This window comes from Hippopotamus amphibius, chromosome 4, assembly GCF_030028045.1.
Source record: "Hippopotamus amphibius kiboko isolate mHipAmp2 chromosome 4, mHipAmp2.hap2, whole genome shotgun sequence".
NCBI classification, from domain to species: domain Eukaryota; kingdom Metazoa; phylum Chordata; class Mammalia; order Artiodactyla; family Hippopotamidae; genus Hippopotamus; species Hippopotamus amphibius.
Genome location: NC_080189.1, coordinates 6839740 through 6859581, shown reverse-complemented (window position 1 = coordinate 6859581; position 19842 = coordinate 6839740). Strand labels below are relative to the sequence as shown.

At 63.3% G+C, this 19842-nt stretch overlaps 1 protein-coding gene across 1 annotated transcript in view; it reads left to right on the top strand.

Moving 5' to 3' along the window:
- The first annotated feature begins 1606 nt into the window (after positions 1 to 1606).
- LOC130851203 (SCO-spondin-like) overlaps positions 1607 to 19842 on the top strand; it is a 48561-nt gene continuing 30325 nt past the window's right edge. Inside the window, exons 1-39 of the mRNA XM_057731169.1 lie at positions 1607 to 1656; positions 1891 to 2049; positions 2454 to 2536; positions 2641 to 2820; positions 3059 to 3303; positions 3397 to 3496; positions 4138 to 4296; positions 4386 to 4465; positions 4918 to 5070; positions 5358 to 5529; positions 5754 to 5994; positions 6361 to 6505; positions 7345 to 7462; positions 8106 to 8281; positions 8365 to 8592; positions 8790 to 8955; positions 9190 to 9424; positions 10216 to 10405; positions 10527 to 10621; positions 10854 to 11110; positions 11441 to 11575; positions 12222 to 12418; positions 12538 to 12665; positions 12745 to 12854; positions 13196 to 13345; positions 13478 to 13571; positions 13658 to 13827; positions 14033 to 14266; positions 14461 to 14682; positions 15132 to 15368; positions 16137 to 16228; positions 16313 to 16544; positions 16677 to 16829; positions 16942 to 17082; positions 17171 to 17353; positions 17459 to 17609; positions 18214 to 18367; positions 18522 to 18576; positions 19495 to 19599. Coding sequence (XP_057587152.1) covers positions 1607 to 1656; positions 1891 to 2049; positions 2454 to 2536; positions 2641 to 2820; positions 3059 to 3303; positions 3397 to 3496; positions 4138 to 4296; positions 4386 to 4465; positions 4918 to 5070; positions 5358 to 5529; positions 5754 to 5994; positions 6361 to 6505; positions 7345 to 7462; positions 8106 to 8281; positions 8365 to 8592; positions 8790 to 8955; positions 9190 to 9424; positions 10216 to 10405; positions 10527 to 10621; positions 10854 to 11110; positions 11441 to 11575; positions 12222 to 12418; positions 12538 to 12665; positions 12745 to 12854; positions 13196 to 13345; positions 13478 to 13571; positions 13658 to 13827; positions 14033 to 14266; positions 14461 to 14682; positions 15132 to 15368; positions 16137 to 16228; positions 16313 to 16544; positions 16677 to 16829; positions 16942 to 17082; positions 17171 to 17353; positions 17459 to 17609; positions 18214 to 18367; positions 18522 to 18576; positions 19495 to 19599 — 6175 coding nt within the window. The remainder of the gene's footprint in view (positions 1657 to 1890; positions 2050 to 2453; positions 2537 to 2640; positions 2821 to 3058; positions 3304 to 3396; positions 3497 to 4137; positions 4297 to 4385; positions 4466 to 4917; positions 5071 to 5357; positions 5530 to 5753; positions 5995 to 6360; positions 6506 to 7344; positions 7463 to 8105; positions 8282 to 8364; positions 8593 to 8789; positions 8956 to 9189; positions 9425 to 10215; positions 10406 to 10526; positions 10622 to 10853; positions 11111 to 11440; positions 11576 to 12221; positions 12419 to 12537; positions 12666 to 12744; positions 12855 to 13195; positions 13346 to 13477; positions 13572 to 13657; positions 13828 to 14032; positions 14267 to 14460; positions 14683 to 15131; positions 15369 to 16136; positions 16229 to 16312; positions 16545 to 16676; positions 16830 to 16941; positions 17083 to 17170; positions 17354 to 17458; positions 17610 to 18213; positions 18368 to 18521; positions 18577 to 19494; positions 19600 to 19842) is intronic.

The window sequence follows — 19842 nt, the reverse complement described above, 5'->3', positions numbered from 1 at the left end:
GGCATGGCCACAGCAGGGGCACATCAGTATTTGCTGATGTTTAGGATGAGGGGGACAGGGAACAGGTGGTACCCGGAAGAGCACAGGGTTCTTCTACATTCCAGATGGACTGCTCACTAGACGGCAGGACAGCCCTGGGAGCAGAACATGGCACTGTGTGGGGTGGGGCACGAGCACCTGCGTCTGTCCCTGTAAGACCGGCAGTGGGAGTGTAAGCGTGTGAAGTGCCACAGGGAGAGTGTCCAGGCGTGCATGTGTGAGAGGCTGGGAACAGCTGGGTGTCCACGTCTGACCCCGGACCTTCCGAGTACCCCATCCGAGAGCTCCCTGAGGGTGCAGGATTCACTGCACCCTCTCTTGGCCCAGGACCAATGGTGGGCCCAGAGGAATGCCTGGCACAGTTCTGGTTCCCGGCAGCCCCTCCCCCACCACAGGTGGGGTGACTGTGCGGGATGCTTGGAGGCACATCTGGTTTAGGGGCTGGAGGGTTATGGATCTGAGGCCCAGGCCACATTCCAGCCTGGGTGTCCTCAGAGCTGGTAACCGGTAACCAGGATGTAACCAGGATTCCCCTGGGAGCGAGCTGCTGCCCTCTTCCAACCCTCTTCCAACCGGATGCTCAGATTATCCCATCCGGTTGCCTTGCCCCCAGGGCTGGGGGAGCTGGCTGCAAGGCCCCTCTGCCTCCTGCCCCCACGCTTCCCACCCCAGGCACTCCTCCCTGAGGCTGGCTCTCAGTCGCCTGTCTGGGTTTCCTGGTTCTGGATCCCAGGGACCCTAGGAGACCAGGGGGGTCCCAGCCGGCCACATATAATCACCCTCAGTAAGAAGTCAGACCGCACAGAGGGAAGGGCACGTGTCATCCCCTGTCCCCACACTGTCCAACCACCCTGGAAACCCCATTCCTTCTGCTCACTGACCGTCGTTTCTGGAGTGTCCGGTAGGAAAGGGGGCAGGACAGTTGGGATTTGGGTCCTGGAAGGCCGTGGCCCTGTGACTCTTAGCCCTACTGTGGGGTGACGGCCCCCCTTGAGAATCTAATAAAAGTTATGGAACCATCATCAGAAAGCCATGCACACACACAATTTCAAAGGATGCGTGGAGCCCCTGTCCTACCAGTGATGCCCTGGGAGGCCCCTGAGGTTTTTACCGGTAAGGAAATTGAGGCCCAGAAAGAGAGTGTGGCTTGCCCATGTCCTCGTTAATTGGTGGTAGGGCCTGAGCGTGTGGACTCTCAGAGGCCCAGAGTGTCTGGCTGTGACCTGGGACACATGGACCCCACCCCCCATTACACACACACACACACACACACACACACAATGAAGGGGACTGTTTCCAGGGAAAGCTGGCCTCTGAGGGGATTGTGCCACGTGTAGGCAGGTCCAATCCAGTTCCGGGCAGCTGGTGCTCTGGGGCATGAGGTGGAGATAAAGCCTCCCCGGTCCAAGGCCCCATGGGTCCTAGGCTGCCTTGGCCACACTGACCCTAGGCTGCAGTAGCAGGAGTGTGGGGCCCCGGGGGGCCAGCCCTGGCCTCCCTGCTCACCTGCCACAGCATCCCCTCCCCGAAGCCCCACAGCCCCCCCAGAGGTGACCTGGGGGCCGCCATGCTGCTCCCTGCCCTCCTCTTTGGGACGGCATGGGCACTAGCTAACGGGTAAGCAGCCCACCCTGGGGCCCCTCAGACTAAGATCCTTCTCCCCCTGCCCCAGGACCAGGACCCTCTGGGGCAGCCTGACTCCCCCTAACCGCACTCCCCCGCCTCTCAGCCAGCTTAGCTCAGCCTCCTCCTCAGTTAACTAACTCTCCACTGGGAGTTGGGATCACAGGATAGGGCCTCGTGGACAGATGGGGACGGTGGCCGCAGCTGTTGGTCCCCATCCGTGGGCAGGCGGTGGTGTGAGCGGACAGAGACCGTCCTGGTGGAGGAGGAAGTAACCCCCCGGCAGCAGGACCTGGTGCCCTGCGCCAGCCTCCACCATTACCAGCGCCAGGGCTGGCGGCTGGACTTGACCTGGAGTGGCCGTGCGGGGCTCTGTCCCATCTACAAGTGAGTGACGCGGAGCCTGGGCCGGCTGCCAGCAGGAGAGAGCTGTGGGGAGACATCCTGAGAGTAGGGTGGAAGCCGGGGACTGAGTGTTGACCTGGAGTAGTGGGCATTGGGGAAGCAGGTGCTGGGTGGGCTCCAGAGGGGTGGAGGGCGGAGGGTGGGGAGGTGGATGAGTGGGTGCTCCCGTGGGCAGCGCGGGGAGAGTCAAGATGCCTGCTCCTCGTGCCTACCCCTCAGTCCGCCTTCCTGAGATCATTCTCACGTTGGAAATTAAGACCAAGAAGGGAAAATTACACGATAAAGCCTTGCAGAGAGTAGGTGACCAGACTGGACGTCCCAGGTCTTTCCCAGGGATGGGGCTACATGCTAACATCTTCTCCCCTCCCCCTGCCTGGTGGACCCAGGCCCCCGGAAACCCGGCCTGCTGCGTGGAACCGGACGGTGAGGGCTTGCTGCCCAGGCTGGGGAGGCTCCCGCTGTACCCTGGGTAAGCACCCGAGATTAGCCCAGATCCGGGGCTCCCTGGGGAGGGAAGCCGGGTCCAGGCTGACCGTCTGGGTCTGCCCCATTCTCTCTCTCTACCCACCACAGCCCTCGCAGAAGGCAGCCCTGAGGGCCACTGCTTTGCCACACAGCTATGCCAGCCGAGGGCAGGCTCAGCTAACGCTTCTGCACGAAGCCTGGAGGAGTGCTGTGCCCGGCCTTGGGGACACAGCTGGAGGGATGGCCACTCCCAGGCCTGCCACAGCTGCTCCAGCCACAAATTCCCAGGTGGGTCCACAGACCCCAGCCTGTGGGAAAGGCACAGCGCCGACTGTCACCTGCTCCCTATGACAGGCACTCCCACTTAGAATTCTTGAGCTCTGGGCCTTTCTACGGGGCCCGTGCCCACTCCCCTCTCCTCTCAGACATGCCACTCCCCACCTCTGCCCACCAGAGTGACCATGCACTGCCCGCCTGTCTCCTGTTCTTTGAGGCCAGCATCCTCACCGCCGCCCTCCTTTCCCAGGCAGCACGGCCTCTCCAGCTCTCTTGCAGCCCCTGGCGGGGGCTGTGGCCCAGCTCTGGAGCCAGCGCCAGCGTCCCTTGGCCACTTGCGCCACCTGGTCAGGCTTCCACTATCGCACCTTTGACGGACGCCACTACCACTTCCTGGGTCGCTGCACCTACCTGCTGGCAGGCGCTGCCGATTCTACCTGGGCTGTCCACCTCCAGCCCAGGGGCTATTGCCCCCAGCCTGAGCGCTGTCAGCTGGTGAGGAGGGAGCTGGGGGTGGACACAGAGAGGGAGCTGGACACAGGAGGAAGAGAGCCACTGACCACCTCCTTCACCACGTGTCTCCCCCAGGCCCGGGTGACGATGGGCCCAGAGGAGGTGCTGATCCGGGGTGGACATGTCTCTGCGAATGGGCAGCTGGTACCCGATGGGGAGGCTCGGCTGCTCCCTGGTAAGGGAGCTGTGGGCAGCAGGAGATGGCCCAGGGCCCCATTTGCTCCTCTGGGACAGTCTGCTCCTGCCCAGGGTGCGGGTCAGAGGGCAGAAGATGTTGAGCAGTTGGGTGGGATCCCGCAGCCTTCCCTCCCCCCACTGAAATGAGGGAGCCCGCTGAGAGGTCAGGAGGTCATGGACCTCATCCCCCAGCCCTGTGCCCACCCCCCACTAACCCCCTCGCTGTGTGACCTGGGGAAAGTCCCTCTTCTCAACCTCTCTCAGCCTTCTGCCCCCCAGAGTGTTGAGAGGAAGGGCTTTTGTGCTACTAGATGGGACAAGCTCCTACCAGAATGTTGTCTTGCTTGGGTCTATGGAGTGAGGTAGGGGTGGGGTGCACGCGTGTGTCGTGTGTGTGCATGTGTGTGTGTGCTGTGTTTTGTAGTGTACTTGTAGCTTACTCTCAAGAGTGCGTCCATAGCGTTCATGAACTTCTCGAAGAGGTCCGTGATGGGCAACCAATGGCTTCTGCTTTGAAGGGCATAGAGTGCAGAGCTCTCTGGAATAGTGAGAAGCCCTCTCCTCCTTTCCAGAGCAGTCTGAACCCTGGTGTGGCGGGGGGAGGGGAGGGGAGTGTGACTCCCCGCCTCTCCTGCCCAGGGCTGAGCCTGCAGTGGCAAGGGGACTGGCTGGTGCTGTCGGGAGGCCTGGGGGTTGTTGTGCGGCTGGACAGGTCCAGTTCGGTCTCCATTTCCGTGGATCGTGAGCTCCAGGGACAGACTCAAGGCCTCTGTGGGGTCTACAACGGCCGGCCTGAGGGTGAGTGGGGTGAGGCTTGGTTGCTGCTGTAGGAGGGAAGGGGAGACAGGAGACCCCAGACACAGCACCTCTACTTCACCCTTACCCAGATGACTTCCTGGAGCCGGGCAGGGGCCTGGCTGGGTTAGCTGCCACCTTTGGGAATTCCTGGAGGCTCCCAGACTCAGAGGTGAGACTGCAGTGCAGGGTTCCCTCTCTCTCTGCCTGCCCACCCACCCCTGGCTTTTCTGACACCTCTGAGCCTCCGTTCCATCTCTGTCATGAAGTGACTGGGAGGGGGCAGGCTCAGGGTCCCACAGGAGCACAGTGAGAGCTGCTGCCCACAGACCCTGCTGCCTGCATGAAGCCACCATCCAGGGAATGCACTCGCCGACCCGGCCACTAACAAGCTTTGGTTAACTGGCTAGTTATCGAACTTCCTGCCTGTGGGTTGACAGTGACCCTGGCTCCCCACATCCACTTGGGCTTGCCATTTTGCTGCTCCCCATAGCCCGAGGATGTCTGGGCTGGTGGCCACGAGGGTGGGGCCTTGAAGCAGCTATGAGGGCAGCGGCCACTTTCCTGATGTCCTGGTTAATGTCCTGCATCCGGGCCCCCTGGCCTGACTCCAACTGTCCCCAGCCTGGGTGTCTGGATGCAGTGGAGGCAGCCCAGGGCTGTGAGGAGCCCCTGAGGGGCACGGACCCAGGCACGGAGGCTGGCCAGCTTCAGGCTGAAGCCCAGGATGTGTGCCACCAGCTGCTGGACGGTCCATTCAGGGAATGCCATGCCCAGGTATGGATGGAGTGGAGGTGGCATCCGACACTGGAGGGGTGGGAAGGGGGAGTGCTGCAGAGGTGCTAAACTGGGCATCTGGTCCTGCCACTAAGTTGCTTTGGGCCATCGGTCAGGGCACCCCCTCTCTGTCCCCGATTTTACCTCTGGGAGAGGAGATGGCTCCTATATATTATCTCTTGCAGCACTCACCTGTTTGATTATAAACCTGGGCCTTTGGGAAACAAGAGGAGGGAGGGAGTATCGGAGAAGGCTGTTTGGCCAAGGGGCTTGTCTGGTCCTGGCAGGTCCACCCTGCTGAGTACCACGAGGCCTGCCTCTTTGCCTACTGTGCTGGGGCCCCAGCGGGCAGTGGGCAGGAGGAGCGGCTGGAGGCTGTATGCGCCACCTTGGCCAGCTATGCCCAGGACTGCGGGGCAAGGCACATCTATGTGCGCTGGAGGAAGCCCGGCTTCTGCGGTAGGGCTCCTGCCTGTCCCTCTCTGCACAGCCTCTGGCCCCCACACCTTGTGGAACTGGGAATAACCGAGGGCCCTCACGTGCCTCCCGTTTCCTGAGGAGTCAGCCACCCGCTGAGCGCCCTTCTGGGGGCTGCCAAGGCCTACTGGCGTTTCCGGGGCAGCGGGATCTGGCGGGAGGAGGGGAGCCCCTTCGGGGCCCACAACCCACTCCTGTGCCCGCAGAGCGCCTGTGCCCCGGGGGCCAGCTGTACTCGGACTGCACCTCGGCCTGCCCGCCCAGCTGCTCAGCAGTGGGCGAGGGAGGCGAGGGGTCCTGCGGGGAAGAGTGCGTGAGCGGCTGCGAGTGCCCGCCCGGCCTCTTCTGGGACGGCGCCCTCTGTGTGCCTGCCGCCCGCTGCCCCTGCTACCACCGACGCCGGCGCTACGACCCCGGGGACACCGTGCGCCAGCTGTGCAACCCGTGGTGGGTCCGCGGGCCTTGCCGGCCCTTTCGCTGGGGTTGGAGGCTACCTGGTCCCTTCTGATCTCTCCCTTATTCTATCTCCTCAAACTGCCTCCCTTCTGGGGCCCCCCTCACAAGTGACCTGTGACTTCCCACGGCATAACTGACGGCCCTGCTTAAAACCTAGTCGGTGACCTCCATCAGCTGACCTCTAGCGCTAACGGGGAGAAGGGAGTGCCGGGGGAGGGACGGACCAGAGTCTTGGGGGGTGGGAAGGCGTCTCCAGCTCGGTCCTTCCCCCTCCACCTCCTCCATCCTACCCCTCCCCCGCCCCCCGCCGCCTCGGGGCTGATCCCGAGCGCGCTCTCGCGTCCCTTGTGCCCACAGCGTGTGCCAGGACGGCCGCTGGCTCTGCGCGCAGGCGCCGTGCCCCGCGGAGTGCGCGGTGGGCGGGGACGGGCATTACCTCACCTTCGATGGGCGGAGCTTCTCCTTCCGCGGCGGCGCAGGTTGCCGCTTCAGCCTGGTGCAGGTGTGCAGAGGACCAGCTCCGAGAGCGGGGTGTCGTGCCAGAGCGGGGGCCCCCGTAGGGGTGCTGTGGGGGAGAAGTGACGGTCAGGAAAGCACTAGATAAGTAAACAAAACACACAGTCGGCCAGGGGAAAGCTGAGAGCGAACCGATTCTGGAGGGAAGATGGCAGCCGCGGACCCCAAAGCCTGCCCTTTGGGTTCTTGCCCGACTTAGGTTCCTGCGAAAGTCCCGCTGGCATCACCACCCCAGCCCAGGGGCACAAAACAAAACCCGACCTCACGGGCCTGTCCCACAGACGGGACAGCTGGGCTTGTCACACGCTGCTTCCTGCAAAACAACCCCAGGGAAAATAAGGGTCCTCCTTCCTCTTGAGCCCTCCCCCAATAAGGTTAGGTGACTTCCCAAGTTCAGACCCAGGCCACCTTCTTACACACATAGACAGGAGCTCACCCATGACGTGCTCATATGTGCACATAGATTTAGCACGTGTGTGCACGCATGTGCACAGGCACACATAGAGATGCCCACAGTACCCACAGGGAGGAGAGAGAGGAGGCATGCTGCCCCAAACATGCATGCCCACACACACACACCTCCACACACACACACACACACACACACACACACACACACAGGCAGTCACACATGCCAGCCCTGGGTGAGGGTTAAGCCCTTGCCTCCCAGAGTCTGGCTGGCTGGAAGGCGGTCAGCATACACGCTGGGTGGAAGCTGCCCCTGGTGTGTGCTGCAGGTGCGCAGGAGAACAGGAGAAGGCCCAGAAGAGCCCCTGTGCTCAGGGCCTGCCCCACCCCCACCGTGTTCCTCCCCATCTGCCCCAGGACTTTGCAAAGAGGCAGCCGCTAATCGTACTGGAGCACGGGGACTGCGATGCTGGGAGCTGCCTCCACGCCATCTCTGTCTCCCTGGGGGACACCCACGTCCAGCTCAGGGACTCAGGTAGCCTCAGCTCTCAGTGTAACTACCTAGCAGGCCTTCTGCTCCCAGCAGCCCTCTGGAGTGTGGCTCAGGCCCCAGTAGTCTCCTGTCACTCCCCCCACCCCGGGACTTGGGCTCTGTCCAGCACCTTCTGTCCACACTGCCCTGTGGTTCCTGAGCCCAAAATCTCCCTCCAGACTCCCACAACCAAAGTCACTACCTCAACTTCCCCCTCACTCTTCCATCTCTGGAGCAGACATAAAGTCCTATGGAAATTTTCCAAGGCATCTTCTGCCCCATCCTCAGGGAAAACACAATTCACAGAGGGCTGGAGGATCTGAAAGGCCTCACGGCATAACCAGGCCAGGCAGGCCCTCCCAGCTCTGCACAGCCAGGGCCCAGTCCCAGTTCCTCCTGCACGCTGACTCCAAGGGCAAAGGCAAAGTGGGTGCTAAGGGTCACGTGGGGGGTGCAGGAGGGATGGGTGGCCAGGGGTCACTCCAGTTCCCCTTGTTCAGGGTGAGCAGCCCCCCGTGATGCAGCCCCCCACCGCCCCAGGTTCTTCCCCTTCTCACAGCCCCATCCTGCAATGTGCCCTCCCCCCAGCCTCATCAGCCAAGCCCAGCCCTTTGGGGGTGGCCCCCTCACAGACCCCCTATTGCAGGAGCAGTACTGGTGGACGGGCAGGACGTGGTCTTGCCCTGGAGCGGCTCTGGGGGCCTCAGCCTCTCCCGTGCCTCTTCCACTTTCCTGCTGCTGCGCTGGCCTGGGTCCCACATCCTCTGGGGTGTGTCCGACTCTGCAGCCTACATCACCCTGGACCCCCGCCACGCCCACCAGGTGTGCTGGGAGGCAGGTGAGTGACTGGGCAAGGCCACAGTGGGCCTGGATCTGACTGCCCCGTGCCCGCTCCTGTGGCCCAGGTGCAGGGTCTATGCGGCACCTTCACCTGGAACCAGCAGGATGACTTCCTGACACCTGCTGGCGACGTGGAGACCAGCATTGCCGCCTTTGCTAGCAAGTTCCAAGTGGCAGGTGAGGGAAGGTGCCCCTCAGAGGACAGCACACCGCTTTCCCCGTGCAGCATTCACACGGAGCGCCACACTTTCGCAGAGGCTGCCTGTGCCACCCTGTATGGCCCAGCCTTCCAGGTAGCCAGGTTGGGGGCGCTCCTCCTCTTGGCACTAAGATGGGGTCAATACCTGCCCTGCCTTCCTCCTGGGCTACTGGGAGGCCCCTGCTGCGTGCCGTGCCAGGGCTGCTGAGCACCAGGAGGTGGCAGTGGGGACCAGAGAAGATGGGGAACCTGTGGGGGAGGAGCCGACCCATTTCCGCATCTCTTGCCAAGGAGTGCCACGGGCTGGTGGCCAAGGAGCCGTTCCACCTGCGCTGCCTGGCAGCTGTGTGTGGCTGCGCCCCCGGCAGGGACTGCCTGTGCCCCGTGCTCGCTGCCTATGCGCGGCGCTGCGCCCAGGAGGGTGCCCTGCCTTCCTGGAGAAACCAGACCCTCTGCCGTGAGTCTGCTTGGCCAGCCAGCCACACCCCCAGGCTCCTTCTTCCACTACCTTCTAGGAATGGTTCAAGGGGATCTGAGGGCTTTGCAGCAGGGGAGGGTCCCCAGAAGGACCTCTGACCTTAGCAGATTCCTGGGTTTGCCTTCTTTCAGAGACATAGAGACTGTCGGATCTGGAGGGGTGGGCAGAGCAACAGTGGCAATGCCCCTGACCTGCATGCATCTCTGTGCCCAGCTGTCCTGTGTCCTGGTGGCCAGGAGTACCAGGAGTGTGCCCCAGCGTGCGGTCGAAACTGTGGGGAGCCCGAAGATTGTGGGGAGCTGGGCAGCTGTGTGGCTGGTTGTACTTGCCCCCTGGGGCTGCTATGGGATCCCGAGGGCCAGTGTGTATCCCCCAGCTCGTGTCCCTGCCGGCTTGGGGCCCATCGCTATGCCCTTGGCAGTGCCACCATGAAGGACTGCAACCGCTGGTGAGAGCACAGACCTGTAGGGGGAGGCAAAGAGCTTGGGGGTGAAGAGGTGGAGCTTGAGAGAAGGGGCCAGGGAAGTAGCCCTGTGGGTTTGGGTGGATGGCGTACACGTTGGGATGACATAGCGCTGATAACTTCCCCGAAGTCGTGGAGCACTGTAGGGCCTATAAAGCACCTTCGTGTACATTATCTTATTTAATCTTACTTAATTCTTATAATAACCTAGTAAAGTGGGAAGTGGAAGAATTGTTCCCATTTTGCAGATGAGGAAACTGAGGCTTGGGTAGGCTAAACAGCTTGCAGAGTTTAGCAAACTTGCAGTTTGTTAACGATGAAGGACTAGAACCCAGATCTCTGATTTCCGGTTGAGTGTGGTCCAGAGGCTCTTCCAAGGGTTAGGAAGTGAAGGCAAGTTCCAGACCTACAGAGACTGTGCCAGAGTCCAGGGCTTGTGGGTGAGGGTGAGACTTCAGTGAAATTCTTCTCCTATCTGTGCTGGGAATAGGGTTGTTTAGTATCTCTGCCAGAGAATGGTCCCTGTTGGAGCTGGGGCAGGAAAGGGTGACAGGGTCTATCCCAGGCATGGCCAGGTGCTGGGAACAGTCCCACTTCCTGTGCTTGTAACAACTGGGGTTGGGAGTGAGAGGCTCAGGTCTCCAGCATCAGAGCTGGATTTTCCCTCAATGTTAGGGACTCCAGACTGAGGCTCTCCCAGGGCAGGTCAGGGGTCTGGAGGGAGTCCGGGTTCGGGCCTGGCGCTTACCTCCCTCCCGACCTCTGACCTCTGGCAGCGTCTGCCAAGAGAGGGGCCTCTGGAATTGTACTGCTCACCGCTGCGCCCCGCCTCGGGCATTCTGCCCCCATGAGCTTGTCTACATCCCTGGTGCCTGCCTCCTCACCTGTGACAGCCCCCGTGGCAATCACTCCTGTGCCCCGGGCAGCATGGGGGGCTGTGTCTGTCCCCCAGGCACCATGCTGCTGGTAAGTCCTGGAGGGGGACTACCCTAACCAGTGCCCTGCCCTGCCCCCGGCTGTGTGTAACTTGAGGGAGGGGGCATCAGGCAGTCCTACAAGGAGCCCTTTTCCCCCGGCCTCTGCCTAGGGTGAGCGCTGTGTGCCTCCCGAGCTCTGTCCCTGCCGTCACGGTGGGCAGTGGTACCCGCCCAATGCTACAATCCAGGAGGACTGCAACGTTTGGTATGCCCAGCCCCGTGACCTGTAACCCTGTGACTTAGTGACTCCTGGCCAGGGGCTGGGGTGATGGGTGCGTGGGATATACAGACTGGCCTGGACAATGGGAGCCCTCAGCATCCCTCCACGCTGAGGGTCTGTCTGGAGTTGCTTGGTATCTGGACTGGCTGCCTCCCCTGGATACAGCTCCGGGTCCCTGTCTTTGTGACTCTGTTTCCCCTCCCCCCATTGCCCACAGCGTGTGCCAGAGTCGGCAGTGGCGCTGCACAGGCCAGCAGTGCGATGGTCGGTGCCAGGCATCAGGTGCCCCCCACTATGTGACATTCGATGGGCTGGCCCTCACCTTCCCTGGGGCCTGCGAGTATCTGCTGCTGCGAGAGGCTAGTGGCCGGTTCACCATCTCTGCCCAAAACCTGCCCTGCGGGGCCAGTGGCCTCACCTGCACCAAAGCGCTGACTGTGCGCCTGCAAAGCACCGTTGTGCACATGCTCAGAGGTGGCTGTGACATTGAAGGGTGACGTTGCCAGGGAGGGGCACCCCAGGTGGCATCACAGCGCTGCATGGGTAGCCGAGGTCCAGGGTTCCCCGTGTCTCCCCACTGCTAGCTGGGGCGCACTGGGGCTGGTGCCTGTTCTCTTGGTTGGGAATCATAATTCTGGAAGCCTCCACGAAATTAAAGCCCAGAGAGGTCTAATGACTTGGTGCCCCAGGTCACACAGCTAGAGAAGCAAAGGAAAGTTTGGAGGGGAGGCTGGGAGGGCCTCGTGGGAATCTTGGAGCCCCTTTACCCCAAGGCCGAGCCTGAACGCCTCTGTTCCTCCACAGGCCGGGCAGTGACAGTGAATGGGGTGAGTGTAACGCCGCCCAAGGTCTACACGGGCCCCGGGCTGAGCCTGCGCCGTGCTGGCCTCTTCCTGCTGCTCCGCGCCCGCCTGGGCCTCACCCTGCTCTGGGATGGAGGTCAGCCCCAACCCTCAGCCGTCTGACCCACACTCTGAAGCTCCCCCCAAGCTCTTCCTCCTCCGCACGTGTGGTCGGAGTCTCCGAATCATGCTTTCATAATTATGTTTTTCTTCATTATGAAAGAAATATCTCCTCACCAAAGAAAGTTAAAAAAATAGCGAGTTTTAGAGAGAGGAAATACTGATAAAAATACATCTCCTAACACCTCACCACCCCAACCCCAGCAGTTGGCACTTTAGAAATAACTGTTGCTAAGAAATTGAAGGAAGTCAGTGTAACCCCCAGTGTGGAAAAAAATCGTCTGCACAAAGGCCTCTGGGGCTGGTGGGTGTCACAGTCCGTCCTAGAGTCTGGAATCCCGCCCTTCGGAGAATTTCCATACCCCGCCTCCCCAATCTGGGTTTAGATAGGAAAGCAGACTCTCACTTCTTGCCCTTAGCCCCGCATTGTAGGTCTTTTCTACCACCACCAATCATCGCCCTCCCCCCCCAGAAGAGGGAGCTGGTGCCCCCTGTTGGGTGGTGGTACCTTCGTGGCATGGTCAGTCAGGCCCACATAATAGGCGCCTAGGTCTTCTCCCCGCCCCTCACCCTAAAGAAAACCCCTGGGTTCCCGTCTCCACCTCGTCGCCCTCTCTGTCCAGGCACCCGGGTCCTGGTGCAGCTGTCCCCCCAGTTCCGCGGCCGGGTGGCTGGGCTGTGTGGAGACTTTGATGGAGACGCCAGTAATGACCTTCGGAGCCGCCAGGGAGTCCTGGAGCCCACGGCTGAACTGGCGGCCCACTCCTGGCGCCTCAATCCTCTCTGCCCGGAGCCAGGGGACCTGCCACACCCCTGCACGGTGAGGATGGGCAGGAAAGGGGGAAGGGAGGAGGGGCAGCTGCGGAACCTCGGGGTGGGGTGTTCCAGAGCCTGGGTGCTGTCGAGGGGTCTGGCTGGTCCACCGTGGTGTGCCCGCAGGTGAATGCCCACCGGGCTGGCTGGGCCCGCGCCCGTTGCGGGGTGATGCTGCAGCCGCTCTTTGCCCAGTGCCACGCGGAGGTGCCCCCACAGCAGTACTACGAGTGGTGTGTGTATGACACCTGCGGGTGAGAGGGGCAGGCCTGGGGACAGGGGTGGGCATGGGGGTGGGGGTGGGGTGCTGGCACTGACCTCTCCCTCCCACAGATGTGATTCAGGGGGCGACTGTGAGTGTCTCTGCTCGGCCATCGCCACCTACGCAGACGAGTGTGCCCGGCACGGGATCCACGTGCACTGGCGCAGCCAGGAGCTCTGCCGTGAGTGTGCCGGCGCTCAGTCCCCGAAATCCAATCCCGCCACACGCTCAGCTCCTTCAAGGATACCCCTCCTGGCCTGAGAGCCAGCCATTCATTCATGCAGGGCAAATATGTATGGAGTGCTTACTAGAGGCCAGACACTTTCCTCGATGAACCAGACATGCTGAAGTTGCTGCCCTGAGGGACGTGCGCGTGTCAACAGCCCTGGGAGGCCCAGCAGGAGTCTACGCCGTGCACCCCCGTGCCCTCCGCGGCTGTCATCTTGGGCTGGCTCGCCTGCTGCTGTTGCATCTTGGTGCCCTTGCACCTCAGTGACCCAAGTCTCTCGTCTCTCCACCCAGCTCTGCAGTGTGAAGGGGGCCAGGTGTACGAGGCCTGTGGCCCCACGTGTCCCCCCACCTGCCATGACCACGGTCCTGAGTCTGGGTGGCACTGCCAGGCCGTTGCCTGTGTGGAGGGCTGCTTCTGTCCTGAGGGGACTCTGCTGCATGGTGTGTAGGGCCAGAGTGGGCAGAGGGGAGGGGCCCCCGGGACAGGGAGTGGGCCACAAGGCCATGGTGACAGGGCTGGCGCAGGGGGCCACAGCGCGCCTTTTGCTGGAGCCCCGCCGTCTGTGATCTCAGGAGGAGTCTGCTTGGAGCCGGCTTCCTGCCCCTGTGAGTGGGGGGGCAGCTTCTTCCCGCCGGGCACTGTGCTGCAGAAGGACTGTGGCAACTGGTGAGTGGGGGGCCTCGGGAGGAGCCCTGTGCCCTGGGCTGGCTGAGCGCAGCGCTGCGGCTGACCCCAGGACCCTGTGTCCTCAGCACATGCCAGGAAAGTCACTGGCTTTGTGGGGATGATGGCAGCCACTGTGAGGAGCCGATGCCCGGCTGTGCGGAGGGAGAGGCCCCGTGCCAGGAGAGTGGGCACTGTGTGCCCCACGGGTGGCTCTGTGACAACCAGGATGACTGCGGCGATGGCTCAGATGAGGAGGGTGAGTGTCCTGGGCAGCACGTGGCAGTGGCCGAGTGGCAGGTCAGCCCTCCTTACGGAAGCTTGCATCCTGGGGCGGCTTTCTAAGCTGCTGCTCCTGTTGCCAGCAGCGGCGACTTGTAGGCAGGGGTGTTCTGGTTTCTGGGGTTGGGGGCGTCTCTGGGACCCCTTATTGATTCTGAGCCTGCCTGCCCTCCGCACTCCAGGCTGTGCCACTCCGGGCTGTGGGGAGGGGCAGATGTCCTGCAGCTCCGGCCACTGCCTGCCCCTGGCCCTGCTCTGTGACGGCCAGGACGACTGTGGAGACGGGACGGACGAGCAGGGCTGCCCGTGCCCCCAGGACTCGCTGGCCTGTGCTGACGGGCACTGTGTGCCCCTGGCCCTGCTCTGTGATGGGCACCCTGACTGTCCGGACGCTGCGGATGAGGAGTCCTGTCTGGGTGAGTGGTCCTTACCCCGGACTCCAGCCCACCAGCCACCCTGTCTCACGAGACCTACCTGTGAGCCCCCACCTGCCTGCCTCCCCTCCTTCACTGGCTGAGAAGTGGGCACCTGTGGGTGTGTGAGTGAGGGCACCCCAAACAATAAGGAGAAGGGGCAGTGCCATGGGACTAGCACCTTTCTCTGGCTACAGGGCACGTGAACTGCGCCCCTGGGGAGGTGTCCTGCATCGATGGTACCTGCGTGGGGGCCACCCAGCTGTGTGACGGGATCTGGGACTGCCCAGAGGGGGCGGATGAGGGGCCTGGCCACTGCCCCCTCCCCTCTCTGCCCACTCCCCCGGCTGGTACGGTGCCGGGCCCCTCCCCTGGCTCCCAGGAGACTACACCTACTCCCCCGGCCAGCCTCCGCCCTGGTGAGTCTCCTGGAGAGAAGGGGGTGAGAAAGTGGACTCTGGAGGCCTGGGAGGGAGGAGGCAGCTTCTCAGAAGGAGGCCTTGGGGCAGATGCTGAGGGTGGGCACAGACCCAGCCTCCTGGAGACAGCGGGATGAAGAAAGTGAAGAGCGTTTGAAGGGGACTGAAAGAGTCCAAACCTTATTCCCTGAAGTTCAAGGCCTCCTCTAAACCGAGTGGCGTCTAAAGGGAATTCTTGGATGGGACGGGGGAGAGCTTTTGGAAAACCAACGGGCGGTGGGGGGCAAAATGCGGCAGCGACTGGACGTGGGGAGGGGCCGAGGGTGGGGAGCGGGCCGGGCGCAGGGAGGGGGCCGGGAGGGCCCGGAGGGTCAGCAGGGCCCGGCTGCCCGCAGGGAGCCCCGCGAGCCCCGCCAGCCCCGCGGGGTCCAGCGCGGATGCCCCCGCAGCGCCGCCCTGCGGCCCCTTCGACTTGGCGTGCGGCAGCGGCGAGTGCGCCCCGCGGGGCTGGCGCTGCGACGGCGAGGAGGACTGCGCCGACGGCAGCGACGAGAGCGGCTGCGGCCGGCCCTGCGCGCCGCACCTCGCGCCCTGCGCCCGCGGCCCGCACTGCGTGGCCCCCGCGCAGCTCTGCGACGGCGTCCCGCACTGTCCCGATGGCTCGGACGAGGACCCCGGCGCCTGCGGTGAGAGCCTGGCCGGCGCGGCCCCGTGCCCAGCGGGCGTGGCGCCCTCTTCTCCCACCCCTACCCGACGGACCTTCGCCCCTGCGGCTCGGCTCGGGGTGGCGCCCGCGAGCGAGTGACTTGGGTCTGGGGGCATCCGAGCCTGAGCGAGTTTTGTGCCTGAATCTTCTCCAGGAAACTCTCTGAAAGCTTTTGCCCGCCCACCCGGCCCAGGGGGAGAGAAGAAAGGGCTTTTGTCTTTGCCCACATTTGGGCGGGACATGTGCCGCAGGGGGTGGGCCTGTTTGGGGAGCTCCCCGCCTCCGGCTTCTCCCCACCAGACCTGGGGGGTTCCCTTTGTGTCCCTGCAAATCAGACCTTCACGTCCTGGCCACCTGCGGGGGAGGGGGGTGCCACAGGCCCCATCTCCTCCCCTATGGCCTGCCCCTCCTGGACCCCTGAAAGGTGTCTTGGAGGCAGGCTGGGTGCCCTGAGGGTTTTGCCTCATCCCCTACTTGCCCCCATGCCTTTGGTCCCCCCCCCCCCTCCCCCCCGCCACCCTGCAGGCTCCACCCAGCTGCCCCCCTGCGGCAGCCTCTTCCCCTGTGGTTCGACTCCCCAGCTGTGCCTGAACCCCCAGCGGCTCTGCGATGGGCTCCCCGACTGTCCCCAGGGCGAGGATGAGCTGGGCTGTGGTAGGCACAGCCTCCCTGATGGAGGCCAAGGCTGGCGGGGCCCGGGAGGTGGCTCTCGCTCCCAGCTGACTGTTTCCTCTCCTCTTCCCCTCAGAGGGGCTGCCAGTCCCAGGAGGCCCCAACAGGACGGGGCTTCCCTGTCCAGAATACTCCTGCCCGGATGGCCTCTGCATTGGTTTCCAGCTGGTGAGGGTGGGGAGCGGGTGGTGCAGGAGGAAGAGCCACCGTGCCCCCAAAGCGAAACTGGCCCTGACCCCAGCCCCTCCCCAGGTGTGCAACGGGCAGCCTGACTGTGAACCAGCAGGGGAGGCAGGGTCCTCCCCGGAAGAGCAGGGTTGTGGGGCCTGGGGCCCCTGGAGCTCGTGGGGGCCGTGCAGCCAGACGTGTGGGCCTGGGGTGCAGGACCGGAACCGCCGCTGCTCCCCTTCTAGTCTCCCGGTGCTGCAGCACTGTGCGGGCCCCGAGCACCAGACACAGGCCTGCTTCACGGCCGCCTGCCCAGGTGAGGGGCCTGGGGCACCTGGGAGGCCAGCGGGGTGGGCGGGGCCTACAGAGTGCAGGAGGGAGGGGGGCACTGGGCCCCCACCCAACCTCACGGCCTCCCTCCCCACTGGTCGGCCCTTCCTCCTCACAGTGGATGGTGAATGGACCTCCTGGTCTCCCTGGTCCCCGTGCTCTGAGCCATGCAGGGCCACCACGACCCGGCAGCGGCAGTGCCGCCCACCCCAGAACGGGGGCCGGACCTGTGCCTTGCTGCCCGGAGACCCTCACAGCACCCGCCAGACCAGTGAGTGGAGGGGAGGAGGGCACGGCGGGGGGAGTGTGGAGGGGCTGCTGGCAGGTGGCTTGTTCCTGCAGGGGACCCACCTTCCATGACCTCCAGTGCGGCTTCCTCTCAGGGCCCTGCCCTCAGGACGGCTGCCCCAATGTCACCTGCGCCGGGGAGCTGGTGTTCCATCCCTGTGCCCCTTGCCCTTTGACCTGTGATGACATCTCTGGTCAGGCCGCGTGCCCCCCTGACCGGCCCTGCAGCAGCCCGGGTAAGGGGGCTCTGGGCCTGGAGTATGACGGGCATGTCTGCGGGGGCCGAGCTCTCCACAGAGAAGCCTCACCCTGGGCCTTCCCTAGGCTGCTGGTGCCCCACCGGGCAGGTGCTGGGCGACGAGGGGCGCTGTGTGTGGCCGCGGCAGTGCCCCTGCCTGGTAGACGGCACCCGCTACTGGCCTGGGCAGCGCATCAAGGCCAACTGCCAGCTCTGCGTCTGCCAAGATGGGCGGCCCAGGCGCTGCCGGCCTAACCCAGACTGTGCTGGTGAGGCCCCACCCCTGGCCCTCCCTGAGGGGTCTCCGGTCTCCTCCCAGACCACCCAGTGGGGCACCCAGCCAGCTCCGGCCCTGACTCTTGGCCCTCCCTCAGTGAACTGTGGCTGGTCATCATGGTCCCCCTGGGCTGCGTGCCTGGGCCCCTGTGAGAGCTGGAGCATCCAGTGGTCCTTCCGGAGCCCCAACAACCCCCGCCTCGCCGGCCGAGGTCGCCAGTGCCGGGGCATCCACCGCAAGGCCCGCAGGTACCTGCATCCCCCAGGGACCTGCGAGGACCTTGACCTCACCTCCAGCTCCCAGATGGGAAGCTGCCTGTGTGCCCTTCCTCGCTCAAGATGCTTCCATGGGCACCACGGGCCCCAGATGAGGACTGACCCCCCTTTCTGTGCCCCTGCTAGTCTAAACACCACAACTTCCAGCACATCTTTGGGGATCCCTGGCTTTCTCCTGTGTCGGTTTTATGCCCTGTAGGTCCAAAAGGGGGATGTAGGGAGCCCACAAGTCCAGGGGTGGGTATGGGCCCTCAGGTTTGCACCCCGTGCCTCTGGAGGTACCTGGGGTGAGGCTTGCGGCACGGAGTAGCTGTATCTGCCCCCCAGCTCCCTCTGGGACCGGCTTCACTTGCACAAATTGCTTCCACACCCTTCTCTAGGGCCAGGTGCAGTTTCTCGGGTTTGGGGTGGAGTCGGGGTAATGGGGTGACCAAGTGTCCCCGTTGGGTTAGGACCTTCCAGGTTTTATCACTGAAAGTCCTGAGTCCTGGGAAATCCCTCACTCCAGGCAAACCAAGATGGGGTAGTCGCCTAGGTGAGCCCGCTCACCAGGTGAGGGGCGGCCCTCCCTTCCCAGGTGCCAGACAGGGCCCTGTGGGGGCTGTGAGCAGCATGGCCGGGTCCACCGCGTGGGGGAGCGCTGGCGAGGGGGCCCCTGCAGGGTCTGCCAGTGTCTGCACAGCGGCACGGCGCGCTGCTCCCCCTACTGCCCGCTGAGCAGCTGCCCCCAGGTGAGGGAGGACAGGGGCCGGGGTGGGGGGGGGACCATTGGGGGTGGGGGCTGGGCGAGGTGTGTAGAGGCCAGGGTTGCGGGCGGCTGATGGAGAGGGTTGGGGGCGGCAGGTGGCCGGTTCAGCACGTCTAGCCTGCCTCTCGTGCCCGCAGGACTGGGTTCTGGTGGAGGGAGTGGGAGAGTCATGTTGCCGCTGTGTCCTGCCTGGTGAGTGGGTCTGGGGGTGAAAGAGGAGCCCCAAGGGGAGGGAGATGGCGGGGACTCAGAGGGAGCCAGAGGTGGCAGCACTGAGTCAGGAGGGGCACTGGCTACCCCAGTCTCAGGGTGATGGGCGCCTGGGTCCTGGATGCTGGGGAAGGAAGGGGCCCTCTGGGGTGGCGGTGGGGGGAAGAGCACTTGTCTCTGCTCTCCTAAGGCCAGGCCTCAATCTTTGCAGCCTCCTCTGACCTTTTTGGGTTTTTGCCTCCCCTTGAGGGAGGTCACCCTTGAGGGCACTTTCTTTTCTCTGATTCTGCTGGGCCAGATCTGGTTCCTTCCCTGTTTCCCCTAAGAGCAACCATGACAAAGCTGGACTTTTCAAGAGCATTTTTATTTGGAAACTGAATTATAAATAAAGCAGGAAAATACAAAGGCTCAAAAACTGGTGTGCCTTTGGGTCCAGATTCCATATCTTAAAAGTGCACCCGTAGGCTGCTGAGGTTGGGAGAGAACCCACATGTACAGTTGCACAGGTGGTTCACTGCACAAGTTATGTGGCGAGTAGGGGCTAGACTTTAGCCTGGAGGACCGCTTCCAGACAGAGATGTCCTTTTCTAGTGCCTGCAAGGGTGTCCCATTAGCAACAACAGGCCTGGATTAGGAACTGCAGACTCTTGGTCCTGGCCCCTGAAGTGGCTTTGGACTGGCAGTTTTATTCTGCGTACTCTAAATATTCAGTGGAAGCAAAAACCCCCGACTCACACTGAGGGAAGGAACATGGGCCTTTCCCAGCTTGCGGCGAGGGTGGGAGGGGGGTGCTGTTCCCAAAGCTCCTGGGAAGTTGTGGGAGAGAAAGTGCTCCAAGAAGTAGAGAGAGGTCGGGGAGCTGGACCAGAGGCTGGTGCGAGCCTGAGTCTCCCCACACAGGAGAGAACCAGACGGTCCACCCCATGGCCACTCCTGCCCCCGCTCCAGCCCCCAGCCCCCAGATCGGGGCCCCTCTGATCACCTACCTTCTGCCTCCCCCCGGAGGTAAGGGCCACGGACTGTTGTAGGAGGAGAGGGGGTGTTCCTCAGGGGTTGTCCAGCCTGGGAGGAGAAACAGGATCTCTGGGCTGTCCCTCTTGCCTTCCATGGGGAGGATGGTTAGCCTAAGGACTGAGATATCATCCCAGCCTAAGTCGCCTCTCCAACCCTGCCCTCCCTGGACAAGGCTTCTGTCCCTGTTGACCCCACAAGATCGACTGCGTGGGCCCTTCAAATCCCCCAGCTCCC